The sequence below is a fragment of the Anas platyrhynchos genome, chromosome 28, assembly GCF_047663525.1.
Source record: "Anas platyrhynchos isolate ZD024472 breed Pekin duck chromosome 28, IASCAAS_PekinDuck_T2T, whole genome shotgun sequence".
In the NCBI taxonomy this organism is placed as follows: Eukaryota; Metazoa; Chordata; class Aves; order Anseriformes; family Anatidae; genus Anas; species Anas platyrhynchos.
This window is the reverse complement of record NC_092614.1, coordinates 1,364,099-1,391,644: the sequence shown is the minus strand read 5'-3', so window position 1 is coordinate 1,391,644 and position 27,546 is coordinate 1,364,099. Positions and strand designations below refer to the sequence as shown.

At 45.8% G+C, this 27,546-nt stretch overlaps 2 protein-coding genes and 1 long non-coding RNA gene across 7 annotated transcripts; all 3 read right to left on the bottom strand.

The window, feature by feature from the left end:
• Positions 1 to 124: 124 nt before the first annotated feature.
• On the bottom strand, positions 125 to 3,459 carry LOC110353895 (uncharacterized). 2 transcript variants are annotated; one of them, XR_011805222.1, is made up of 4 exons: positions 3,052 to 3,459; positions 2,641 to 2,760; positions 2,491 to 2,548; positions 125 to 2,028 (listed from the first exon to the last, which is right to left on the bottom strand). It is a non-coding gene; the product is annotated as an uncharacterized lncRNA (long non-coding RNA). The 2 variants fall into 2 exon arrangements; XR_011805221.1 differs by having other exon boundaries at positions 2,491 to 2,760.
• Positions 3,460 to 6,289: 2,830 nt separating this feature from the next.
• On the bottom strand, positions 6,290 to 19,963 carry DHX8 (DEAH-box helicase 8). Its single transcript, XM_005026111.5, has 23 exons — positions 19,793 to 19,963; positions 18,932 to 19,017; positions 18,331 to 18,403; positions 17,791 to 17,876; positions 17,523 to 17,632; positions 17,114 to 17,425; positions 16,675 to 16,819; positions 15,965 to 16,168; positions 15,712 to 15,799; positions 15,301 to 15,398; positions 14,858 to 15,005; positions 14,260 to 14,441; positions 13,648 to 13,842; positions 13,241 to 13,426; positions 12,612 to 12,822; positions 12,156 to 12,337; positions 11,498 to 11,638; positions 11,079 to 11,234; positions 10,211 to 10,348; positions 9,739 to 9,867; positions 8,627 to 8,823; positions 8,300 to 8,479; positions 6,290 to 7,774 (listed from the first exon to the last, which is right to left on the bottom strand). The coding sequence occupies exons 1-23, from the start codon at positions 19,902 to 19,904 to the stop codon at positions 7,555 to 7,557; spliced, it is 3,579 nt and encodes a 1,192-aa protein (XP_005026168.3). The 5' UTR covers positions 19,905 to 19,963; the 3' UTR covers positions 6,290 to 7,554.
• Positions 19,964 to 21,488: 1,525 nt separating this feature from the next.
• On the bottom strand, positions 21,489 to 27,505 carry TMEM106A (transmembrane protein 106A). 4 transcript variants are annotated; one of them, XM_027445588.3, is made up of 9 exons: positions 27,349 to 27,505; positions 25,410 to 25,645; positions 24,980 to 25,043; positions 24,432 to 24,591; positions 24,020 to 24,160; positions 23,491 to 23,534; positions 22,809 to 22,862; positions 22,082 to 22,251; positions 21,489 to 21,925 (listed from the first exon to the last, which is right to left on the bottom strand). In XM_027445588.3, exons 2-8 carry the CDS (start codon positions 25,627 to 25,629, stop codon positions 22,131 to 22,133), a joined length of 804 nt encoding a protein of 267 aa, XP_027301389.2. In that variant the 5' UTR covers positions 25,630 to 25,645; positions 27,349 to 27,505; the 3' UTR covers positions 21,489 to 21,925; positions 22,082 to 22,130. The 4 variants fall into 4 exon arrangements, with proteins under 4 accessions (XP_027301389.2, XP_071885170.1, XP_027301388.2 ...); XM_072029069.1 differs by having other exon boundaries at positions 21,489 to 22,251; XM_027445587.3 differs by lacking the exon at positions 27,349 to 27,505 and adding an exon at positions 27,146 to 27,335 and having other exon boundaries at positions 21,489 to 22,251.
• Positions 27,506 to 27,546: the final 41 nt, after the last annotated feature.

The following is a 27,546-nucleotide window of genomic DNA, read 5'->3' as shown; positions in this document are numbered from 1 at the left end:
AGCCCCTGGCTGCTCCTCCCTTCCCCTCTGTGCTGGGTTTGCCCAGCTTGCAGCCCTGGGCTGCTAAGCAAGAGCATAGGGAAGGGGGCTTGCTCCTGGATTTTGGGGGTGTTCCAGAAACAAATGGGTCCCTCCCTGGATATCCTCTCAGGATTAACCCCATCCTAGCTGAAAGCGGGACAGGGGCAGTCACCCTCACAGCCCAGCCTCAACGCCCCCCCTAAAACCCAACCTCTGCCTACAGTGAGCCCACGCTCCCACCCTGACCACCCACCAGCCACCGAGACGAGCTCCGTGGTTTGAATTAAAGCAATTGTTCCTTGCATGATGTCTCTGTCTTGAGCCCAGTTACACAGGCGTGGAGGAGCCCTGTCCTGCTGCATCTGCCTCCTTCCTCGAGGCAGGTGAATGTTTCCGAGGGAAGCGTTCGTGGTAATGAGAAGCTGACCTGCAGGTGTGGGATGGGCCCTGCTGTGCTACTCTCAGTCTCCAAAAAATATAGTTGGTATCTTGCTTTGATCTGGCAGCTCTTTCTGAGGGATTCCCAGAGCGTTTTGTGTTTGTTGTCTGCTATTCTTCAGGCTACCCTCTCACCCAGCCAACCTTCCTTCCAGAAAGGGAATTTGGGGGGCTGATCCCTCTCTGCCTGAAATCGCATCCCCACGTTTCGCTCGGATCTGTCAAGTCAGTGCTCAGATCGATACCGCGCGGAGCAGTTCTGGGAATGGGTGAGATCAGGTTCTCAGAACTGAGGGGCGGTGACCTCGGAAGGGCAGAGATTGATAACAGCAGCTCGGAGAGCACGGAGCCTCCCAACGCACCCTGCTCCCCATTCAGCACGCCAGAAGAGGCTGCTGCTGAGGGAAAGGTGCTGGTGGTGGCAGCCAAGTGTCACCAGGTCTTGTGCTGCTCCTGGAAGTGCTGGCCCTGTCTCACCACATGGGATTTTTACAGCATCGCCCCCCCAGTCACTCACATTTATGTGCCAAAGTTGCAACGGCTGCTGCAGGCAGCACTGCCCTGCCCTGCCCTGTGTGCGTTTGGCACATCAGCGGGGAGAGGCACACGTGGCAGTGCCAGCACAGCATGAACATTGGTGTCCCTTCCCCTTACAGATTCACAGCACAACTTTACTCCACATCAGACAGGGGGGAGAGGTGAGAAAGACAGCGCTCTTCACAGAAAACCCTATAACAATAGGGTGCTGCTCCTAACACCACCAACACCTGGATGCAAACATACCAAATATTCTCACTTTTTACTACAGTTCACTGCTCATATTCAAGATTTCTCTGAGTGGCTTATTTCTCCCTGGTGCTTTGGGACCAGCTGGAAATAAATCCTCAGCAGTCCTTTCTTTCTAATGGCATTTTTTCTAGCTTTATTTTTTTTTTCCTCCTCCCAACGTGCTTGCTGTTGTAACCGTGGCCTCGCTGTTACAGCCACAGCACAGAGCCCAGCAGGACGAACCATAAATCCCTTACCCAGAACACGATGCTAAGTTCCTTTCTGGTCACAGTAAATAATTAACACGTAACATTACAGCAGGTCCCAGATGGACCCTTCGCGTGTGCTGTCAGGGGCAAAGGAATTAGCCCTAACAGGTTGCAAGTGGAGCTGAATCGTTTTGTGAACCACATCGACAGGATTTTCTGATGCAATTTGTTGAGGCTGACCCAGGAAATATTTCTATTGACAGATTTCATGCCCTGAAATAAGCATGAGTAGTGATAATGAAGGATGAGGGCAGCAGCAATCCTCCCCTTACAGGCTGAGCGCTGACCAGGAAGGCAATAGAGTCAGCTGGAAGTGTTTGATGCAGAAAAAGCTGAAGGCAGAGCCAGCTGCAGCAGATATTCTTCTGCTGCTTTGGTGCTGGTCCTGTCCCCTAGCACAGAGCATCAGGCACCGTGCTGGACAGAAACATTTCACACCATTACACCAGCCACGGCCAAGCACAGATAATTCCAGGGGCAATAACGCCAGGACATTTGACTCCTTGGAATGTTTTATGGAGGTATAACACTCCTGAAAAAGACATTGGCGTTAATTTTGCCAATATGCTCGAGAGATCTGCTCTGATAAATGAGTCGGCCCTAATGACACCTGTGCACTTCTCCCCATCCTCCCCTGCGCTGGAATCAGGGGAACGGTGCAATCTGCCACCACGCTGGAGCCCATTTCGCACAATTAATATCGATCCCTCAGCGCCTCGATGGCTGAGACACCGCGGAGAGGAAGCGCCCGCCAGCATGCTAAACACGGCGGTGGAGGAGAGCAGAGGACCCAACCCCAACAGGAGGCTGCCCCTCGGTCCTCTCCCCCCCCAAAAATTTGCTGCCCCAGAGCCCAGCGTGCTCCTCACTTGGGGAAAAAATCCCCTTCATCCCCTGCTCCCTACAGCCAGGGATGGCCACATGCAGCCTGCTCCTCTCCCAAAAAAAAACACTTTAGCAGAGCCCAGCCTCCAACCAACAAATATCCACACACCTCAGGGGGATCGCTGCTTGCTCTGCTCGGGAGGTTCATATCTGTTCTCTCGGCCATCCTGGAACGAGGGGCAGGTAGCGGGTGAGAAAGCAAAGCAGCAGGAAGGGAGGGATCACAGGGGAGCTCGTTAGCTGCACTAATTAATGGCACCTGATGTGCCTCAAAAGCTGGCTGCTGTGCTGCTGCCTGGTGCCACCCGTTTCCATTTCCCTCCGTTAGCTTCGTGCCTGCTTTGGAGGCAGTGCCACGGCTGCCTTTTTTGCTTTGACTCTGTAAGACAGACAGACAGACAGATCTCCCTCAGGCAGGGTTACTGAGCCACATCACCTACTGAACTGATTTCTATTTGAACATTTTGACATAGTTAAAATAAATAAATAAATAAATAAAATAAAATAAAAATAAAAATCCCAGTACAAATTAATTAAAAATGGTTATAAAACAGCCCGGCCGATATGGCGTTTTCAGCCCATTTGCAAGAACATGTAACAGGAACACGGGAATTATGAAATCCTCCCACTTCTGTTAAGGGAATCACAGCGAGAAATCAGCACAGCAAACCTCACGAGCATCCCAGCGGAGACGAGGAGCGCCTGCGCTGACCGCTGGTGCCCGCAGAGCTTCTGGGAGGTCTCCCAGGTTCTGATCCTTCAGAGGGTCCCTCATGGGCTGTTCTGGGGCAGGGCAGAGCCCTGCATGTGCCAAGCTCGGGCACTGCACCAGCAGGAGGCTGCTTCAACCCCCTTCAGCACGCCCTGATGCCACCCAGCACCCCAGCTTGGCACTGGGCTGCAGGAACAGTGGCAGCGAGGTGGCTTTGGCCACCCCAGCTCAAGGCCAGCTCTTCTCCACGAGCGTCACCCCCATTTCCCGGCCACCTGCGTGCAGCAAATTGAGCTCTGCTCAACCACGGTCACCTGGGCTGTTCAAGGGACCCTGAGGCAGGGCATACATCCTTGAATCCCGAGGCTAATTTACCTCAGAGATGATCCTGGAGACCCAGCAGCCCCCAGGTGAGATGTAAAGCAGCCTCCCCCCTCTTGTTTGCAAGCCAGCGTGGGGCAGAGCAGGCCACCTGCGCTCCTGTGGGTGGTGGCAGCCGGGTGGGGTCCCCTCAAACCCTAAATCCTGGCTGCAAAAGCTGCCGGGATAATCCCCACCGAGCCCCAGAGCTTGCAGATGAGCCCAGCCCAGAGGGGAAGGGAGAGAAACCCGGGGTCCAAAATGCTTCAGGTGGAAACCGAACCCCCCCTGGGTGGCTGTGAGCACACCTCAGCTTCAGGGAGCGAGGTTTCTGTGCCAGGGGTAGAGCAGAGCAGGAGCCTCCAGCACATACACGTTTAAATCTTAAATGGACACGGAAGAGAACCGATCAAAGGCAAGAGAGGCACAAGAACTTATAAGGGTTTTCTCAACACCCGATAGACTTTTTTTTTTCCTAAACTTGAAGGAAGCCTAACGCTGGATTTCCACCCGCAGGTTTTTCAGCCGCTGTCACTTGCAGCAGCTCCAGGTGGTGGAAATTAACAATTATTGAACGCAGACAGGAGATTTTTCTCCATTCCTGAACTCTCCTTTCCCAGCCGTGTGCAGAGCGGATCTGTGTTTGAAGGACCCATCAGCTACGAGAACCCCCCCATCGTTTTCGATCCAAACCAAGCAGCACCGCCCCGCATCACCACGCCGCGGGTACCGACGGCCCGGCCCGAGGATTTATGGAGGCTGCAAAACACGCTCATACAAAACACGCTGGCTAAAAACAGCTCCTCGCTCAGCGTATTCCCCGCTGGATTGAAGGAACAATGCATTCATAAATGAAAAATTCCACGGAACTGCTACGGGGCGAGTCCTGCAGCCTTCTGCGATTGTCACCGAAATGTCATGAAAAGCGAATTACCCCCAAACAATCCCCCCATTGTCCGAGCAGCACGGTGCTGTCACACCGGCTCTGGTAACAAGCCCGTTAATGACGTTAAGGTAGTTACTCTAACAGATGGAGCACGTGTGGGGTGGCTGTAAAAATCATATTTATCTTTCATGCATTAAGGGCAAAAGGTTGGTTTGGGATGTGTATGAGCGTGTGTGCGCGTACACGTGGATGTTTAAGTCATTCTGTGGCTCTGAATCCTTTGTGACCAGCAGCTAACACGTGGAAATGGGCCTGCAGCTCATGCTGCTGGAGGTTAGAACCAAGCATTGTTTGCTCTGTCTCTTCAGAGAGATTCACAAGCAGAATGGGGTCCCCGTCTAGGCAAGGAACAAAACACCAAACCCCAGGGGCCAGGGACCAGCCGCGCTCCATCCATGCTCTTTGCATTAAGTGTTACACCAGCCCGTGTTGCTCGGGGTGCTGAGGTTCACGGGTGGCTTCAAATTCCCCAGAGGGCCCATTCAGCAGCTCACACATCTCCTTGGGCTTCCAGGAAAAACTAAGCTTTCAAAATGAGATGTTATCCATGTGCATCACTTTAGGTAAACTAAAAGCAACCAGCACAAGGCAAGAGCCTCCACCTACCTCCCCATGAAGGCTGGTGCCAGTCCGCCTACCTCTTGTAGGAAGAGCACTCGTTATGGTCCTTAATTTCTTCCTTAGCTACTCCCTCCCTCTGTTTACCTGTAGCTAATTTCCTGCTAGCTTGTTCTCTGCCAGCAGGTATAAGATAAACCCTAATTTATCTAGCAGCTAAAGCTTTCCCCCGTAATTGCAGCTCAAGTCTCTTTTCAGCACCTTAACCAAATATTACCAGGAGCTGGAGGACCTTGCAGGGGCGGTGGCTGCTGCTGTCGCTGGCGAGCACATCCCCTCCTGCCATGTTTAGAGAAATTTCCAAGCCCCCCAGCAAAAGAGCTGCTAATGGCAAGGCCACTTAGAGCTGACAAAGGGACACGTGCAGGAATTGCATGCACATACACACTTCTATTACCCAGGAAATTTTTAGCACTTATGCTGACATAACACCTCCAAAAAAACATCCCACGCTAGACTCATGGCCCCTGCCAGCAGAATTTTTGGCTTTAGATAAGAAACTTTTGTTATCAGTTCTCGTTCGCTAACTCAGGACAGTGAAAACGAGCCAGAAAATCTACAGCTCATACTTTTTAAGATAACCCAGTCCATTTCGACAGGGGCAGATGGTAAGCGCTCATACAAGCGTCTCATCCAGCATTGCTCAAGAAACACTTTCTCCCAGCAAGGGGCTAAAACACGCAGTCAGCTGATGCAAGTACTGCTAGAAGAAAGCATTATGCCTGTGGTTTTGTGCTGGGATGACATCGTGTATTTTGAGGTTTTCTGAATCTTTTTACCATTATACAAGATAAACCAACCAAAAAGAATCACATCAACAGTAATTAGCATGTTAAGCTTAAAAGCTTCAGAATGTAATAGGTGGGTAAAACCTATTTTAAAAAAAAATTATCAGTTTTGGTTGTGGGGGGTTCCCAGAGGAAGCAGCTGAGATCCACATAGACTTTCTGCAAATGAATTAAAAGATGTTATCAACAAACTAATTGTCAAAAACAAAGAAACTGTTGATGCATTTTGCCATACCATGAGGTGAGAAAGAGGCTACACAAGAAAAGCAAAAATCAAATTAATTTGGAACAGAAATACCCCAAAATATGCTGTCCAACTGGGACTCTCACTATTTGCATTTTCTCTTTCACATACCTCATTTGGTTTTTGAAAATTAACTGCAAAGTTTCATGGAAACAGTAACAGAAGCAGCTGCAGAGCTCCTAGAAGGAAAATGTGCTTGGAAGAATGTTCACACAGTGACATAATTAAAGAGTCTCAAACCCTGCAAAGTTTCTAATTCTATTTAACTTTTTATAAAGATGTAACACCAAGGTAAAGCTCAGGGTATTTATACAACATAATAAAACACTATATACAGCAACCTTGCCCACCTTTGTACATAGATACAGAGTTCCAATATATCTACTTAGCAGTGAGAAACATTCTTCAAAGTAGAGTAGAAGACAACCTGCCAAGTTCATTCTACTCATTTCATTAACAACTTTAACAATGTCCCAGATTTGGGGAAAAAAAGAATTTAAAAAAAAAAGTCAAATAATGGAGTCAAATAATTTTCATCTGTTTGCAACAGAAAAAAATAATTTACAGATAGCTTCAGCATGACATAAAACACACTGGATCGTCAAATCCATTTTTCAAGAGGGAACTGTTACACTGTGTTTTACAGACATTTCAGCTGTAAGAGAACATTCTATTAAAAAAAAAAAACACACAACAGTTGTGATGTCACCAAGCATTGTAAGTGGAAATAGAACACATGACACATTGTAGAGAAAGTCTAAACATCTGTAAGCACTTATGTTCATAGACAGAGCCGTGCTGCAGAGTGGATGTGGTTAATTACCATTTGATATACTAGCCTTCAGCACACAGGAGATGGTGATGAAGGATAAGGCTTACAGTCTGACCTGTGCCATTGTCCAAGTATAACAGACATTCTAGCCGGGTTTCAAGGGATCTTTCTTGTATTATTCCAAAGCCACAGATACTAAATACCTCACTGCAGATGGCTTGCGTAAGAGACAAATAGTTACAGTGACCAGAAAAATGCATAAAATAGGAAAAACTGAGGATAAGCACCTCCCAGAAAACTGCCACTGTCCAAGAGCATAAATTGAAATAAATCCCTTTTAGCAGGGTAAAGAAACAAATTTTTATTTGGTCATTCAGAGCGGTTAGGTTGGTGAACGACTGTTTCTTAATCACCGTCTTTTTGTTGTTGTTCTGCTCAGTGCCCAGATTTCTGAGTCTTAAGATTTTCTCTCTAAAAAAGGAGAATGACTAAAAAAGTGTTTCAAGAACCATTCCTGAAATGATGCAATACATTGAGGAGTCCCAGGACATTTGTCATGCAGCTGTAGAATCTGAGGGGCAACTGACATGAGCAAGCATCGCCCCCTTGTGCTTCTGCTCTGAAAATACTTTTCATTTTGTAGGTAAGCTTGAAGTGCAAGAGTCCCAAAAGGACACTCAACACTGCAAAATGACAAATGTAAAACCAGTAACAGTCTAGGGGGGAACTAGGCTCATCGCCGTCTGAATGCACGTGATATCCTCCAAGCGTTGGGCTCCTCGTAGCGGTTGTAGAGGGGTTCAAGCCGCTGCTGCTTTTTCTGTTTGCTCAGTTTGGTTGGATCAGAAACCTTGAAGAATGCTGGTGCAAATTCCACCAGCCAGCGTGGGTCAATAGTTGTCACTTCACGCATGTACTCCTTGGTGGTCAGCACTAGCTCATGATACACCACCCTGTGAGAAGAGAGCAACTTGGGATATTAGTATTTCCAAACAAGAAGAGGCACGGCAAGTGCTGCAGTATCTAAGCTCACCCTTTTATCTCTGATTCTTCCCTCTTTCAGCATAAGACTCTTTATAAGCTCTGATGCAGGCTATATAAGAACCATCCAGAAGTCATCATCTTTTTCCTCTCCTACCTCACACCTACTCTTCAGCATAAAGCTGCTCTCTTCTGTTTAAAACGATTCATTCTCTCCCTCAGCATTTCAACACTGAAACTCCATTCCACAAGACAGGAACACAATCACAAGGCTTCAGTCCCAGCCTTGGTTTGAAAAGTAAGTCTCACATCTGCACAGGCACAGATTTTTGCAGCAGAAAGAGCCAAAAGCAGACTTGAAACTTTTCTCACTCTGCTCCTTGCTGAGAAGTCAGCAGCCTATACTTCAAGCTGTATTCTACAAATAGTGCACACCATCAGCTTCTCAGTTAGAAAGTCTGAACTGAAACAGAATTATGTAACAAGCCCTTCCTTACCATTCGGGCTGTCTGTTGAAGAGAGCACTGGATGGGTGGATATAGACCACCTGTTGATCAATGAGTGTCCGATAACCCTCCTGGGGATCCTTCTTTGCAGCATTTCTGAAGAAACCGCTGCAGATGGCCTTCTGGACTCGAACCGTTGCCTTGCCACAGGACACCACATCCAGCTTGTGTCTGCCAGAGAAGAATTAGGGAGAAAAAAAAAAATAGAGTTCTCCATATTCAGGTAGAGCTACTAACAGACTAATGCATTTTGTTTAGCTACTATGGTGTAAGAACACTAAGAAAACAGTCAGTACTCATCCTTTCGGATGTGCTCACCTGTCCATAATGCCCAACATCTGCTTGCGGATGTCCTGTGCCCTGCGTAAGGACCGGGCTTGGATAAAATTTTCATAGCACCAGGGATTTGAAAACTTATTGTTCTTCCAGGAATTGTAGACAGCCAGCAGAGTGAGGTGGTCTCCTTCCGTCTGGTGGAACTTGGCTTTCTTTTGATCAGCAAGTGCTTGTTTATCCTAACACACAAAGTATGCATCCATCAGATACCAACAGACACTGACTCCTCATCACCCATACCGTACTTTTTTAAGTCTACCCAGAAACAGATGATATAAAACAGGGAAGATGACACAAAATTGAGTGGTGAATTACTAAGGATTACTGAGGAGCATCTAAGTGTTCCTGGGACAGCTCTCACTAAGCCAAACCTACGCTTGTATGACAGGAAAGCCTAGAACTGCCCTTGCTGAAGCCAGACTTGCTGTAGGCTCCCTGAAGACTCTCACGGGTGACAAGGACCTGACCAGGAAAGATGAATTCTTTTTTTTTTTCCCTCTCCTCATTTTATTTAATTTCTGCCCCTCATTTTGAAAGAACACTTCAAAGGAAACTAATCACTTATACTGTAGGCAGTACAAGCGTGAATCAAACTAGGCAGTTTTATTGCTCTTGAAGCAACCTCAATGACTAACCATCAAAGGTACTGAAGCAGCAGCTTTGACCCCTCCATCCCTCCTCACTTGTCCAATCTGCTCATAAAAAGTTAATCAGACACTGTAATTACATAGTCTGTTAATTTCAATTTTGGTCTAAGTTGCAGCAGGCCATCATAATGAAGAAATAATGGTTACAAGAACAGTCTGCTGTGAAAGAATACTACCACAGCACAATCTGCTGCTTGCTGAATTAAAAGTAAGAAAGAAGAAAGAGAATGCCAGGCTTCTAACTTTCATCTTCCCATCTGCAAAGTAACTACCAACATCCACAGCTACAAGGTGTTTATCCAAAAGGTACATCAGGTATGTAATGTATGAACCAAAAGTCTAACCAAGCCACAGGTTTATTTGGGTAAATATGCTCGCTCCTTAAGACCTGAGGCAGGCAACAGAAAACACACACAAACTGTAACAATTCTTGGCTGCACTCCTTACCTTTGGCCTGTAGAACACATTCTGTACAGACAGCATGGAGACTATGGTCAGCATTTCCTCGCTGCATCCCAGATGTACAGACATGATCAACATCTTGCACAACATGGGCTCCAAGGGGAATTCTGCCATCTGCAAGAAAGATGTTTCAGGGTACCCTGCAGAAAAATTCCTCTCAGAAAAATCCCGAGTTCCCTCTGCAAGAGAGGAAAACTCTTTCTGCCATGCTTTCTTATCAAAACAGTGTGCTTTACCCAGAATAACTTTATTCAACATGAAACAAGTTATATACACACTCCCAAGGATATCCCAATACTTACAGGGGATTATTTTAGACGTTTTACAAGTACATTTGCTTTTATTAGAGAAGTAATACCTGCTCTTTAAAAAGCAAAGATACATAACGACTACTCCCCTGTCATCCTCTAAACACTTGCAACCCAGCCAGCACTATGAAGCATTCTATTTAACCTACCCTGCGCCCAAGTCGAGTGAGAAGTCCTTCATCATCCAGAGCTCCCAGAGTGTACAGCTGCTCCATGGCAGTTATGAGAGTTTCCATTGGGGGTGCATCCATAAAGTCAAAGGAGAGCAAATCATTGATGCCCATGGCCTGAACAGAGGGAAGGGAGAACAACCAAGTTACAGCACTGAGGAGAAAGAAGACACTGAACTCAACACTTCAGATAATCTGCATTGGCCTGTGACTTTCACCTATCATTCGGTTTTCTGGTTTGTTTCTTCGGTACTGTTCCATACCTCTTCCAAGCAAAATAATTCCATCTAGGCAACATATAGGTTCAGTGATGGTTTTGAGGACTTCCTGCCTTGTAAATAAGTGTGACATAACAGCCTCAATGGACATTAAGTATGTCTCCAGCCTTCCCCTTTCCCAAAAGAGGAGAAAGACAGCCATTTCCCTAGCTTCTGTGTACTGAGTTAAGGTCCTGTTTGTGGGCACTCAGAAGGATGATATATGCTTGGAAGATGTATATCTTTAGGGATTAAAACCCACTCTAAAACAGTGTATTTTATCTGTCCATGTTTAACAGAAACATACCTTACACAGGAAACGCATACTGCTCATAAGATTCCTGTATTTCAAGTCTCTTGCAACTAACTGTTCTGCTCAGCTAAGACTTGTAATTTAGGTGGATATTCAACACTAAAACCCTTAACAGAAAAATGCAGGAGCAAGCTCAGTGCCTAAGAACTGCATGTGATGCAATCTCCCTTTCAAAATACCTCTGTTCACTACGAGGATCTGAGGCTTATAAAGACAGACTAATTTATTGAAAGGCTAATGATCAGGCTGGCTTGCCAGAAGTCAGAGAAATACCCACCTTCAGGGAGAGCACTGTACTGGCCAAATTTGTTCTCTGGATTTCAGGCACATTGGTGGTTAGCATTTCATCTCGATAGGCACGCTCTGTATACAGCCTATAGCATTTTCCTGGCCCCGTTCTCCCAGCTCTTCCTGCTCGCTGCTTTGCTTGAGCCTAAAGATAAAGAAAAGAATCTCAGTGAACAGGTGTAAACAAGTACAAGTACAGTTGAAAACAAGACAAATGAAATGATTAATTATTCACGGTTTTATTTGTATTAATAGAAAAAGAGATTTCCAATCCAACCAAGATTCCCATTACAGTTCCTTCATACGGCCTCAAGGAATCTCAATTGCCTTACTTTGTTTCCATGGTCTTGGACATCATCAAGACACGTTAGCACCAGAAAGAAAAAGCATCAAATACAGAATGCTCACCTGTGAAATTGGTGTAACAACCAGCTGGTCGATTCCAGTTTTGGAGTTGTAAACTTTCTGCTTCACAAAGCCAGGATCAACCACATAATATATTCCATCAATAGTAAGCGATGTCTCAGCAATGTTAGTGGCAATGACAACCTGCAAACAATAGTGATTCAGTAATCAGTGCTGTGTTTGGCTGGCAAGCCAACCATGCTGCTCAACTTGAATAATACATCCTACGTGATATAATCAGTTCACTGTAGATTCAACTCTAATTGTTTAACATTAAAAGGAAAAACATACTCAGGAATTGAGGAACAGTGAAAAATTATCTACAGTCAAGAATGGAGAGGTGTTAAACCTTTATCTACCTTTGTTTTAGATTTGGACAGTATGGGAAGAGAGCATAATAAGATTTGCAATTAAAAGCAGGTGAAAGATCACTGTTATTTTGTACACAGGCTGCAATGATTTCAGGGAAAATTTCTACCTATCATTTAAACACAGTCCATATTGATAGAAAAAACTTCCACAGACTGTATCTCTAGGCATTCATTAGCCGTCTTTTTCTTCAAAACTACCTCACTTTGTCTGAAGCGGTAACTAACAGAATGAGAAGTACTAAGAAAAAGAAAAAACAGCACAAGATGAAGCCACACTTAGCTGAAATTACCTTTCTGCTTCCTGGTGGGGCTGGGTCAAAGATCCTGGTTTGCATTTCACTGGGTAAAGCTGAATATACTGGCAGGATAATTAACTCTGGAACATCAGGTCCTAGAGATTTCATCCTCTCATAGAGGATCTCACAGGCAGTGTCGATCTCTTCCTGACCAGTTAGAAATACCAAGATGTCACCTACACGGAAGTAAAACACACACAGAATCAATTCTGCTCAGTACAGCTCCTGCATAACCAGCCCTCACCTCTTCCATTTAAAACAGAGATCCCCACATTTGCTAGCACCTGGGCAACAATTTTTAGCCAGCAGCAACAGCGCCAAAGGCACTATTTTACTCCTGCTTCTGACACACGATCAGTGACTCAAGAAGACATCACTCTTAGGTATTAGAGTCCCTGAATTACCAATCACCCTAGATTCACCATCCCTCATTCACTATTCCCCACTCACCTGGTGGCTCTGTTAAGTGGATCTGCATTACTGTAATCAGACTAGCATCCAAATAATCTGTCTCTGGCTCTTTTGTGTACAGGATTTCTACTGGGTATGTTCTGCCAGGAATTGTGAAGATTGGAGCTTCATAGAAATATTGAGAGAATTTCACAGCATCCAGTGTCGCCGACGTCACTATCAACTTCATATCCTGCCGTTTCTGTACCGTCTGTATCAGGAAAGAATGTTCTCTGGTCATTTACTGTCTTTGGGACTATTAATACATAGCATTTGACTTCAGTCAAAGCAATACTTCACATTACAAAAAGAATTATGACCAGCTATATCAGGCGTTTTGACAGATTCCAAAACCTCTACAAGTAAAAAAGGCAGCTCATTCCAGCATCCATAATTTCAAACAATCAACCACCAAGGTCACATTTTAAACCTTTCTCGGCAGCACCTATCAAAGAAAGCCTTTGTCAGAGAAGGAAGAGCAAAGCAAGAAGTACTTGCTTTGCTCCTGAAGAGACTCTTAGGAAACATGAATGAACTTGACTCGTGTGACCTTGCCTCTCCTGAGGGGCTCCTACCCATACATAGCATACAGAGGACACCAAAGCATTAAAAATCAAATGCTACATTACCTTCTTCAGGAGTCCAAAGAGCACATCTGTATGAATTGTCCTCTCATGGGCTTCATCCAGCATGATAATGGCATACTGGGTCAGATCAGGATCTATCAAGCACTCCCTCAGTAACATACCATCTGTCATGTATTTGATGACAGTTTCAGGGCTAGTGCAGTCTTCAAATCGAATGGTGTAGCCAACCTAGAAAGAAGAGTTGAATACAAAACAATGCTCTCTTATCATATCACAACTGAATCTACAGAATTAAGTTATTAGCACCATTAATTCCCAGTTTCATTATTCTGACAGATCATTTTTACAGCCTACATGGGAACAGACATGAACAAATAAAATAGCCCAAGCACTGATTTCTCCTACTTTTCTCCATGCTAATTCTGGCATTCTTCAATGTGGAAATTTACCTCTTGTCCCAAACAGCAACCGAACTCCTCTGACACCCTCTTTGCAACAGACATCGCGGCCACTCTGCGAGGCTGAGTACATCCGATCTTTCCTCTTGATGTATATCCCGCCTCAGCCAGGTACTGGGTAATCTGGGTTGTCTTCCCAGACCCTGTCTCTCCAATAACAATCAGAATCTGGTTGTCATGCACAGCCTAAAAAAGGTCACAACAGATACACTTGTTAAAATTTAAAAACTGAGAACAAACAAGAATCAACAAAGTATAGTTCAGACTAGATTGAGTACCTACTGCTCTTCCTCCAGCTGACCCATCCCAAAAATGATACAAGCAAGCATTCTCACTGACCAAGCCAGCAAATTGCTCAATCACTTAGCTGACTCACCCCTTTGCCCATGTGATCCTAGTTTCAATTTTGATTTACATTAGTAAATAACTGGACCTTTACTAAAATATACAAACACACCCACATAAGTCATTTAAAATAATTATTCTAAGCTACAGTTCCACACTTTAAGTTATCAAGTGGCTATTCATCTGTTAACAGGCTGGAACAGTATTTATATTAAATTACTGCTTGTTCAAACAAAAATGACATTTCAAGAGTCTTACTTGTATCAGCTGCTCCTTCAGTCTGAAGATTGGGAGACTCTCTCTCTGCTCAATGATAGAAAGCTGTGTCTTCTTACCATAAGAGGCTTTGTTGCCACCAAATGCATGTTTCTTCCACTCTGGGATATCATTGGGCATCATCCCAATACCTCGCATGTTTGCAGCTATTTGTCTTCCATCCACTAGAAAAGAAACAATTTCATCATCACATTAGGTTTGTGCAGCACAAATCCCAGTGATCCTGCTCCTAACACTCCATTATCCTTGCCTTCTACACTTTTCTTGTGCATTTAAGTTTACATATTTTGTAAGTTCCTACACATATGTTACCTCTATTACACTAATTTCCATGTTAAAAAAAAATGCTTTGCCATCCATCTTGCTTTTTGGTAATGAATCTTGATGGACAGCAGGATATACCTGCATGTTCCCATGACACTTCTTTTTTGCATCAGCAAAGACAAATTTCTTCTTTATCTCACTTTTAAAGTGAGGCAGAAAAACACGTTATCATGAGCTAGGCGTTATGGTATTTCTCCTAAGTTGCTCAATTACCCCAAAAAATGCACAGTTCATATTTAGATGTGTTCAGACATACCATCAGGGAGAGGATCCACCCAGTGTGTGTTGAGACCCATGGGAATAGAATCCATCTCTGCTTCTCTTTGTGCTTGTTTAAGTTCTCGTCTTTCTTTAGCTAAAGCACTCTGCATCATTGCAGCCTGGGACAAGGAACCATCCGGATTCTGAAAAACAAGAAAAAAAAGTTAAGATCTCAAGTACTCCCAATGTTTCAAATTAAATTATCTTTCTGTCACCACTGTCCTTTTAAAGTTTAGAACATTTTGGTTCTATTGCTCTATTTCACTGTCACCAGCTAAGTAAGAACACGAGTTTGTAAGTAAAGAAAGGATCTTGAGTTCAGTGACAACATTTTTCAGTGCTCTAAGTAAACGTCTAAGTGGAAAACTGGTTATTAAGTTCCCAAACATTTATTTGATTAAATCAAGTATGCTATCTTTAGTCTTGGAAATCTCTTACCTTTACTATTTTGATGGGACTCATATCCATGCTTTGTTTAGTATGACCACGAAGGAAAGGTGGCTCTTCTTCAACTAACTCAATCTCAAGATCCTCATCTAAAATCCAGAAGTGACAACTTTAATAGAAAGGTAAGCACCTTCTTCCAGCTACACAATAACAACAGTACATCTTCAAATAGTGCTCCCTGTGTATTCTTAATTATCACATAATTAGCCAGTGTTAAAAATTAAAACACCGTATAAAAAAAATGCACAGATATTTGATGCATATCCAAATGTAAGGCTGGAGCAATCCTAGTTCCAAATGTTTAAGAAATTGTGATTTGTTTCACATCCAATCTCTTTTTGAATCAGAACATGTCCAGAAACAGAAAGCATATACAACCATAAGACTACTCGGAAATACTACCTTCTTCATCATCGACTTTAGGAAGAATCCCAGTCTCCTCATCAAAGTCAGGAAACTCTTCCTTAGAAAGCACATTAGCTGCAATCATCTGAGAACAGAATGAATAAAACATGAATTTAAACCAAAGAATGAACACAGCTTATGCCCATGATGTCTCAGTTCTAATGATATTACCAGACTTGCATATCAGGAACAAATAAACGTTCTGATTTCAAGAGAAAGGCACCCTATTTCCCCTCAGTACAAAACATACCTGTTTTATTTCCCATTTCTCTGGGTCTGAAATTCGGGTGAGGCGTTTCCGTTCCAGGGTGTCATCCTCCACCTCTGGGGCATTCACCAGGGACAGATGGCTGGGTCTGTCTGGGTTTCTCATTGAAGTTTCTTCATTGGTTTCTCCAACCAGGTTCCTCCTCCGGTTTGGATTCAAGTCTTCCCCAGTATCTTGATCAACATCCTACATCAGATCAATTAATCAATCAGCTCTACCTAAATTTCACTTGTCATTAACAGCAGCAATTCCTCTAACACGAAAACAATGAGAGTGTTTCTCAGAAAGAGTACTACCAATGACAGCCAATACATTAAAAAATGTTATTTTGTGTTGTTTTTTTTTTTTCTTTCTAGTATTATGAGCCAAGTAAATCCCAAAGTCTGGGACACTCTGCCTTGGCAACTGCAGTGATTTCATTCAAAATAAAACGCTTCTCTCCTACAGAAAAAGGAAGCCAAGCACAGCAACTGCCTGAGGTTTGACCTGTCACGTCACTAAGTGACAAGGCAAAAAATCCTGTTAGTACTGTTACATCAGAAACACGCAAAAAAGAACCTAAGGAAAATGAGTAAAAAGTAACAGATCACTTAGAACTGTAACGCATACTTAATAAGTGTATAATATTAAAAAAAAAAAAAAAATAGAATAGAGATTACAGGATGCCCAGTGCCACAGAACACATTCTATACCTTCATGCTCAGGCTGGTTTTGGATCCAGTAAAGGATAACACTTTGACTTTTACTCTTTGTCCTTTGCTCACAACATCAGCAACGTTGGCAACCCGTCCTTCTCTTCGAAGCTCTGAGATGTGGACCAAGCCCTCCCAACGCTTCCTGTAGGTGAAACAGAGAAACATATGACATTGACCATTATCACTCATGCAGTCCTTCAGATCATTCAAAGTCTAGATTAAAGTATCTTGTTGTCAACTAATTGTGTACGTTCATACACTGTGTTTTTTTCTAAGGAGAACATTATCTGCTGTCAGACTTATTTTGCTGAACCAGATCTTCATTCTGGCATCAAAACTCAGCATGTTTTATTATAGCATCATCTTTTTAAGACACTAGCAGAAAACAGAACACCGATGGAGCAGCACCAGATTTGCTGTGAACATCACAACATACCTTAGTCCTTCCAGCTGCACAAAGCACCCAAACTGCATTATACTCGTGACTTTCCCATTGTAAATGTCTCCGATGGAAGGCTCCTCAGGTGGAGGACGGTCTACGTGCTTGTCCCTCCATCTCTCACTGCCTTTCTCGAGATACTTCTCTCGATCCCTCCGGTCCCTACTAGGACTCCGACTCCTGCTCCGTGAGCGGTATCTGGATTTTCCCCTGTTCCTATCCCGAGTCCTTGAACGAGACCTAGAGCGAGATCTGTGCCTTCGTCTCCTGTCCCTGCTACGGCTTCGGCTTCTCCTCTTCTTCTTTGTCCTAACAAACCAACATTACATATTTGCACGTAAGAACAGAGCAAGCAGGCAATATTAACTGCCAATATCCATCCCTCAAAGATATTCTAGAACCATACCGGTGGTCACTGTTCCTCTGTTTGCCTTGCCTGTCTGCACTAGGCATCAGAGCTTCAAGTTCTTTAAGCGCATCAGCTGCCACTTTCACATCATCTTCATCCAGCATATTCTGCAAGAACAGAGAATCATTCTCTATGAAAGCTGATAAAAAGTCTGTTGCAGAGAATTAATCTACAGAACAATCTCATGCATTTCTATTCAGAAAGAATGCAAATTAAAAAAAGAAAGGATGAGACATAAAAAAAAAAAAAGGGATTATGATCTTACCCTTATGTTGGGATTGTCCGGCCTGCAAAGAGCTGGAAACAACTCCTTCAACCTTTCCTTTTCTGATTTGGGTTTGACAATGGTCTCTGATTTTGAGGTTAATAAAACAAACAAGCAAAAAATAAATAATTAGAAGGTCCAAAATGATCTATCAACAGCTTTTCTGTAATCAAATGCAAAGCTTAACTTTCATCTGAACGCAAAGTTAGATACAGATTTTACAGAGATTCTCTTCAACGATGATGTTACTTTCCTAAAAACACAGTTATGCATGAATCTGTGAGATATTAAATAGTCTGAACAGTGTGCTCAGTATGGTTTTTTTTGTATCTGAACAGCTTTCCTAACCCACAAATACTAACAGAGTCTTCCACACGCAACAGAAGGCTATGAAGATCTTGCCTTATAAGATCAGAATTTGTACTACATCGAGCTGATGCAGTATGGCTAAAAAATACAAAAGACTAGGAATTATGTTGTTTTTGTAGCTGGTTTTCCTTTTTTACACCTAACTGATGAAAGGGACAAGATTACACACACCTTTACTTGTAGTTGGTTTTGATGGAGGCCGCATTGTCTGTATGAGACGGAGCAAATTACTAATAAGGGAATCCTGCAAAATTTAAAACAATAGGTTAAGAAGCATCTGCATTACTTTTGGTCATTCTTACAAAACACAAAATAGAGGTAAATAGGGCAAAAAAGGCTCAGCTCTTAAGACGTTCACTTTAAAAGAGAAAAGTGTTGCTACATTTTGCTTACACCCAAAAAACAATATAACTTGAATCTGAAAGTGATTAAGGTAAATCAATTTAAGTGATTGTTCCACTTATTCTTTAAGTATTTAAGCCAACTACAGTAGCTTCTGAGAAGCTCATTAACCCCGCATTTAAGTACCACAAAACGCTTTAAGCTAACACTTAACTCCAAGAAAATTTGTTTCTTCCGTATTTTATATGCTAAACAAGACAGGAGACAGTAAACAGCCTCAAAAGGAGGCTTCACAAAGACTGTGAGACAGGGAGGCTCAATCAGACAGGTACATTCAGACACTAAACACTGCATGGTTTATCAGTCCTCACACCTCTCTCTTTGACACACTAGGACAAAAACATGTAAGCAACACCCAGATCTCACTCACTGTGAACTCGGCACCATTCTTCATAAGAACAGCTTTAAATGTGTCAAACGTAGTGTTTTTCTCAGCAAGGCTTATGACAAACTCGGCTGCAAAGAAGCAGAAAGTAAATCAGAGCACAGGATTGGAAAGACTACAAACAGCAGGGCAAAAATTGTTCTGTGGCATCTGGAATATCGTGTCCAGTTCTGGGCCCCTCAGTTCAAGAAGAACAGGGAACTGCTTGAGAGAGTGAAGTGCAGAGCTACAAGGGTGATTAAGGGAGTGGAGCATCTCCCTGACAAGGAAAAACTGAGGGAGCTGGGGCTCTGTAGCCTGGAGGAGACTGAGGGGTGACCTCATCAATGTTTATACATACATGAAGGGTGAGTGTCAGGAGGACAGAGCCAGGCTCTTCTCGGTGACACCCTGTCCTGGTTTCAGCTAGGAAAGAGTTAATTTTCTCCTAGTAGCTGGTAGGGCACTATGTTTTGGATAAGGATGAGAAGAATATCAGTAACACCGATGTTTTAATTGTTGCAGAGCGGTGCTTGCGCTAAGCCGAGGACTTTTCAGCTTCTCCCTCTGTCCTGCCAGGTTCCCCTTAAATACGAGACAAAACTTTTTAACGCTCAGGGTGGCAGAGCCCTGGGAGGGGCTGCCCGGGGGGTTGTGGGCTCTCCTTCCCCGGAGACATCCAAAACCTGTGGGACCTGACCCAGGCGTCCCTGCTGCGGCAGCGGGGCCTGGACCAGGCGATCCCTCGAGGCCCTTCCTCCCTCAGGCCCCTTCCAGGCCCTGCCGCTGGGATCCCCGGATTTGTTTACATGGCGGCGCCAGGCCCGGCCGTGGCGCCCTACCCGCCGCCGCCTCAGCCCCACTCACCCAAATCCTTGTCGTTGATGCCCAGGTGGTTGTCCAGCTCCGTGCACACCTTGGAGACCAGCGACAGGTACTCGAGCTTGGCGAGCTCCTCCAGAGCCACCAGGTCCGCCATCGCTGCCCCCCCACCGCCACCACCACCACTTCCGCATCCGGCCGGCGCCGGAAGCCGCGAGGGGGCGCCGCACGCAGCCTGCCCACACTGACCATAGAGAGAGACGCGGGCGTGCTAGAACGCCTCGCGCCCACACTGACCATAGAGAGAGAGGGTCCTCCACGCTGCTCGGGAGGGAACCAATCAGCGCAGCCGAAGGGGCGAGCGGGGCTCGTGACGCGTCTGTTGCTAGGCGCTCCCCGCCGCCGCCATGTCGGCCTTCCACTGGGAGGCGCGGCGCAGGCAGGCGGCGCTGGAGCGGCGGCTGCGGGTGAGACCGGGACCGGGACCGGGACCGGGACCAGGAGGAGGCGGAGAGCGGCCCCGGGCTCGCACTCACCGCCCCCTCCCTGTTGCTTCCAGGCCATGGCGAGCCTCGAGGGGGACCCCAAGCACAGCCCCGGCACCGGCGTGACCCCGAGCCCGCCGCCCGGTGAGGGGAACGGGGCCGGGAAGGGGGTGAGGGGAGCGGGGGGGGGGGGGGCTCTGAGGCAGAGCGGCTCACGGCGGCTCCGGTCCCTCCACAGAGCCTCGGGTGTCCCGCTGCTGCCGCTGCCCGTGTCACCGAGCACCCACCACCAGCGCCAAGCTGCCCGACCGCTTCACGGTAAGGGCCCCGGCACCCAGCGGAGTCCCGGGGAACGGGCGTTAATTTCTTGGTGTGGCTCCTCCTGGGCTCTGTTTGTGGTTTTATTGTTATCACTTCTTGCTTGGTTTCAGTAGGGCTCAGAGCGGTAAGGAGGCGGTTGGTGAGTCCTTTGTGAATAACACGGAGTCAGCCCTCAGCTCCGTCACACCCCGAGGAAACCGAAGTGGTTTTTCACGCAGTGGTGTGCTGCTGAAGGATTAATAATATCGTTGCTTCACTTTTAGGCTCTGCAGTACTTGCAGCAATGGTAAGACAGGAGTAGGCTGCAGGCCAGAAGTAAAGACCCAGGATCTCCATCAGAAGTGGACAAGCTTCGTGAATCCAGCACTACGAGTGTACAGCATTAAGGGGCAGTTTCACCACCTTCAGCAGTAAAAGCTAATCCTTAAGTAAAACATCACATCTCAAAGGGATCCTGGTTCTATCGTGTCCTGTCCTTCCCTCCTCAGAGCCCTTTCCCACAGCCAAACTCCTATTTCTTGCCCGCAGAAGTGCTGTTGCCAGTAGCGCCTGACTCCAGGATTACTGGCTGATTACTCCAGGATTAATTAGCTGCTCCAGGGAGGAAGGTGCCTAGTTACCAGTTTCATTTAACTCATCCATGGCATAGGGAACACTAGTGTCAGCACACAGAAGGCTGCCAGGGCTGTTCTTGTAAAAGGCTCTTGGGTTGTCTTGCAGCTGTGCACAAACTAAAACACAGAAAAGGTCTGGTTCCTGACATTTGAGCAAACTATGCTTTTCTCACTCATGCTTGTTCATGTTCAGAGCATCCAATGTTAAAGCGTACAGGAAAGCAATTCAACAAACAGGTACCAGCTACCACATACCGCTGGCTGGAAAACAGCAAGTCTTCCACATTTTGGATCCCATTACAGAACACCTGGAGGATGATCTTATTTTAAAATATATATTTATGTATAAAAAGACAAATCAAGGCATTGCATTCTTGCCTCCTACACCAGAGAGCTCAAACAGCAGGTATCAGAGTCACTCTCACGTGGTGTTTTGGCACGATATGCAGTAGGTTGTGAGTTTTTTTAAGAGAAAAAAAAAACAATATAAGAGACATCAGTCCTGTTTCTTGCTCCCATGGAACAGGTTGTGCAAGTGTCAGACACTGGTGATACAGATGTGATCCAGCCACGTCTCACCCCAGTCCCTTTGCAAGTTGTGAACTATTAAATTCAGGACATCAGTACAAAATTGTGCAAGGAAGAAACAAGTAGGGTTAGACTAATTGGACACCACCTCTGATGGAGCAGTGAAACATGGCAGAGTGTGACACCCCATCCTCTGGCCACTCAGCTGTAGGGTCAGCCACGATAAGGAACTGAAAGAAAAAAAGCTGCAGTCTAGGGGCAGTACAGTCCCAGTACGTTACCATCTTCACAAGGGAGATGGGAGCCTTGCCCAGCAAACACCAAGCCTCCTGGCTTAAGGCATGGGTTGAGAAGCAGCCCCACGAGTTTGTCTCCCTACAACTTGCCTTTGTGATGGAATACCCAGCACCCAAAAGCTCTGCCAGCCTGGCCCTGTCACGGTGGGCGGTGGTACAGTGCGTGAGGTAACGTAGCGTTCCCCCGGCAGTCCACGTACTGGTAGTCTTCAAAAGCCACCTGCTCCGAGTGACACAGGTACGTGCAGGTCAGGGTACCCCTGCAAGGCAAAAGCAGAGCAGAGCTGCACTTGGATTGTCCCAGGAAAGACTTCTCACAATGCACAGGTCCTGTGGTGAGCTTCCACTGCTGTCCTCTTTTGTCCCAGTGACACAGCCCCAGAAAACAGCAGTTGATATATCCTCAGCTCAATTTCACACGGTGGAGTGGAAAAGCATCTTTCAGATGGCACCAGGAAAGCAGGCATAATCAAACTAGTAATAAACTTCCAGCTCTGGGATGAGGAGCTACTTCACAGCTACAATTAGTATTATGGACAGAAGTCTGCCAGGCCTGCTTGCCGTATAACAAAAGCTCAAGCTGTCACTGTTGCTTACATGAAGCCTGAATCCCAGGGACTTCTCAGCACCAGTGGCTTTGGAGAATTATCCCCCACACACACCTCAGGACACCCATCTAGGTAACAGCACACTTGCACTGAAGGCAGTTCTGGTCTTAAAGAGCACTGACAGGCTGACCTTCTTTTAGAATGGTGTCCAAGAAAGAAACGCAGTTCACATGCATGTTAGTTATAGCTCTGAACCAGGCAACACTTACTGTAGGTGCAGCAGAACATTGTGAACTCTGACTTTTGTCCAGGTGCAAATGTTACTGCAAGAGAAAACAGAATTAATTTCATGGGAGCTGCCTGCACCACGCATGTCCTGTCCTCAGTCATTCCACTGTTTCTCTGCTTCTCTAAAAACATCTCTGTGAATTATTCTAACAACTATGCAGTCAAAATTCTTTGAGAACAGCTCTTTCTACACCAGTAGAAGATGTTTTTTTTGCCAGTATAACACAACTGAGGATTTAGTAAGCACAGGTCTTGTATATATGCAATGCAAAGTCTGCCTGCACAGAAGCTTTGGTTACCATGAACTCTGCATAATTTGCTGGTTACTTGCAGAGAACTGCAGTTTGCATAAGGTACAATTCCTTTAGCTTCTCACAAATGAGAGATTAGAAGTTTACAGCCTAGACATTGAACTGATACCATCGCCTCCTCATCAGAACATATGGAAAACAACATTGTTGAGCCAACACTAAGCAGAGAATAGAAAATAAGCTTAAAATGAACGTGCCAAACTTTTATCCGGATCGACTCCACGCAGTAAACTGAAAAGAACGTACTCACTTCACTGCAGACAGGACCAGTGCAGGAAATCTAGTCATAAAATGCCTACAAGTACTAGGGTTACTTAGTAATCAAAGGAAGAAGTCTTTATGAATTACTCACTAAGTGTTGTCATCCGATATAATACTGGCCACCATGTAATAGATCTGAAGAGAGCAAGAAACAAGAACTAGAGTTACATTTGCATACAACTGAAAAACTAAAAATAGCCAGAGTTGGACTGTCGTTAGGTGTCTTAAACTACATTTCAAGCCTAATTCAATGCAATTATTAACAGTATGTAAAAAAATAATCAGAAATTCAGTCCAAAAAGACCTTAAGAAGGCCATCTAGGCCATACACATGACCTTCACAGTAAGGATGGATCAGCTGCACTCAAAGTGCTCCCTCCAGAGTCTTATCTAAGAAGACAGATATGCATTGCCAGAAGTTGGTATGGCTTCAACCCAGCAACAGGTACATTTTTAGATCACACTTCCTGGAAGTGGGATGTAGGAAGCTCCATGTTGAGGGACTTTGAGTATTTGGGAGGTATATGACAAAGGAGTGGGTAAGTGTGCAAAAAAAGGACCTCCCTGCCTAGGACATCCAGATTAGTTTAGAAGGAAATGCAAGAAACACCAGAGCTTACCTGGCCGCTCTGCAAAGGGCTGACATTCAGCAGGGTTTTCACATTGGTCTTCCCAACTACCAGGGACTGGTGCAAAACCTCTATGTCTAGTTGCACAGCAGTGACCAGGTAGAAGTTGCTATTAGTTATATTCAGCACATTCTGAGGAAAGAAAGACAAAAACCACCCTGTAGCAGGGCCATGGGCTATTGTTGCCAAGTAGCTTCAAATGTGTTCCTGTTATGGTCTTACAGCAGCAGCACAAAATATACTCCTGATATTGCTTCCAAGCAGCCTGAGATTAAACTGAAATGGCAGGAATGACAAGACTGACATCAGCCAGCCATCAGCTAGCCAGCCTACACGGAGTGGCACAGGAGATAAGCAGGGAGCCCTAAAAATCTGTTTGATTGAGAGCTGAGTGAGCACTTACTGTCATGTTGAGGTATATACTGGTGGTATTGACATCAAAACCAATGGAGGAGGCATTCAGCCCTGCAGGCAGCACAGTAATGGAGCGAGGAAACAGGAAGAAGATACTGAGAGATGTCATCAGCAGGCAGATTGTCACAGCAAGACATACGTAGAGTTTCCTGCAAAATACCACCAAGGCCACAGTCACTCATGGTTTGTCACCCTTGTCACAAGCACCTGCAGCCCTGCTCCAGCTGAAAGCCAGGGGACAAGAGGAATACCAGAAAACAGAACTATTTTCCAGCTCCCAAACCACAGCAGAAGCAGGATAGAGTCCCACACAGCGGCATGCTGAATTAGAGCAGAGATCACTGGAGATCCCCAACAACTGGGCATTTCCTCCCCCACAGAAGACTGTCCAACACCCATTGCTGAAGACATTGTGAACACTAAACTTACCGCAAGCCAGAGCACAAACAGCAAAACACCCACAAGATTGATGCTTCCCTTTGCACACAGAACAAACATTCAAAAGATGAGAAAAATAATTCATTTAGTAGGACTTACGTTCGTCTGGGCTTCAGCCTCTGGTCACCATATGGAATCAGTGCCACCAGCTGCTCCTCTTGCTCTGAAAGAGGCAGCGGCAGATCAGAGACCACACAAGTGAATAAAGCAAACTGCATTGCAGCTTAATGTCTGCCCATGCTTACAGGTCCAATTTAGAAGGCAAGTGTGAGGTAATTAAGAGTTAAGCTTGGGCATTCCCAGCTTGGAACTGAAACAACTCCTCAGGAGCTCCTTAACAGGCTTCAAATAATTATCTAAAAGCAGCATTATCTGCTTTCCCACCCCATTCTCCCCCAGCTGGGGCACCCATGGAAGTCACTGGTGAACCAGAGATGAAATGGTTCAGCCAAGGTCTTTGGGCAAAGAGCCACATTCCTACCTCAGAAGTCTCTAAAAACACAGAGGCAGCATGTAGAGAATTACATACCCCTGGGGATCCTTCCTGTTCCCTGGCATGTTGGGCAATTGACGTAGCTTCGACGTAAGATGCCTGCACCAAGCATGCCGGGTGTAGCAGAATCTCCTCCGTTGATGCTCGCATAATTGGCGATTTCATCTTCAGCATCCAGTTGCCCAGGTAAGATCAGCTTCCCTTCGCTCTCCTTTTGGGCAGATGTTTTCCAGAACTGTGAAATTTTTCCACCCATGGCTGAAGGAAAAATTCTGTGTCCAACACGAAAAAATGCATTAAGAACACTGCCTGGGTAAATCAATCTACAAGAGCAGCACCATCAGTGTTTACAGTAGGAGATCACGAGTATCACACCATTTACATTTGCTAAGTTTCCTAAAGCACAGCTTTAAAAGTTGCTTTAAAAGATGGGTGACTCTATCTTTTAAATATTCAATCTCCCAGACACTCTAGTTGCAGGAAAAAGTCTGAGGATGCCACTTACAAACATGCCAGATTCTTCACCTCATGGTATTTGGTAAAAAGAGTGGAATGCTGACTCAAAGCACGTGAACATTTTAAGATAACAACGTCGCTCAGAAGTAGAACTCTCAAATTCTTGCCTAGTATTTACTCACGTGTGTCCCCTTGGCAGTCCTCATCTAGCCTGAGTAAAATCAAATAGTACTCAAACAATGTAAAAACATCAACTATCTTTAGATTCCGTAGCCTTATGTTATCCCTAAAAGTTAAAGTGGCAGCTGAACTCATTTTCCCAGGCTTCTGATGGTTAAATTCTCAGCTCCTAGTAATCCTCTCAACAGCATTAACGATACCAAGCAGAGAAAACGATGCATCTTCATCACAAAAGGCATCACTTGAACCCAGTTTGCTACTGGTGACAGTCTTTGCTGTAGGCAGTCTGGTTTCAGCGACTCAGAGGTAGGATGCTTAGCTTTGATACCATTTGCCCAGATGATAGAGAGGCTTTGAGTGAATAACCCCTCAGGGCTCTATTACAAAACATGCCAGGGAGGAAACATCACCAGCTGCTAGTGGAGAACCACCACGAGAGTCAAAGTGCATAGAATCACAGGGGATTTATCGCTCAGCCCAGGAACCAGAGCATATCTGAGAGCTGATTCCAGGGGCAGCTCCTTTCACAGCTGACAAGGGAAGAATCAGGATCTCATTTATCCAGGGGCAGGACATGGCTGCAGCCCTGCAGAGCCACAGAGGAACCTTCCGCAGCCTTGAATCCCCCGGACTTGAGGAGGTTCTGCAAGACAGATAACTGTGTGCTGCAAGGGGGTGGGGAACACTAAGTAAAAGAGAAGGATGAGGACACCTGAAGGATTTGGGCTTCCCCAACACAGGAAGAAAAAGGGCCCTGTTACCATAGGGACTGCGTTACAATCTCAGCAGTCTCTTGAATGCCCCAGGAAGCAAAGCTGCAGCTTCTCTAATCTCTCAGTTAATGTTTACCAGCTTTTTCAGAAACAAGCAGTGAGGAGAAGTAACAGATTCTTCACACAGCTGGGACAAACAACCACAGAAGCTGGGAAAAGACTCACTTGTGTGTATCAGGGAGACCAAGTGCAAGCCGCAAGCAGGTGGAGACGTTCACCTCAATCAGGTACTGCCCCCAGGCAGTCCTAACCCACACACTCTGCCCCACACACCACTATCCTCAGGGACAGTCCTGAGGTCTGTCAGGGGAAGTGGAAGGTAACCAACAGAAGTAAGCTTTGATAGGGATCAGGTCCCCTCACCTTGAACCACCACGGGGACACAACGAGCTCCTGCAGGCCCGACTGCCCCTGCGCCATGGCCAGCCCCAGCCCCACTGTTCTGAGGGGGCTTCTCTGGGCCCAGCCCCACACTCCCCCAACAGCAGCCCCAAGCCCCCAGCAGCCCTGCCAGAGGCCACCGGGGGCTGGAGCTGCTTGGGGTCCCTTCCAGCCACCCCGCTTACCGGTCGCCCACCACGGGTGGCTGCTGAGCCCAGAGAAGCGGAACCGAAAGCAGCGCGGGGCGGGCTGCGATCCTCCCCGGAAGGGAAGCGGGGGCGGCCGCCCAGCTGGGGCCCTGGTGCTGCCACGGGGGAGTGAGCAGCTGGGACAGCCCTGGATGCCCACAGCCCAGACCCAGAGCTCCATCCAGAGCTGCTGCT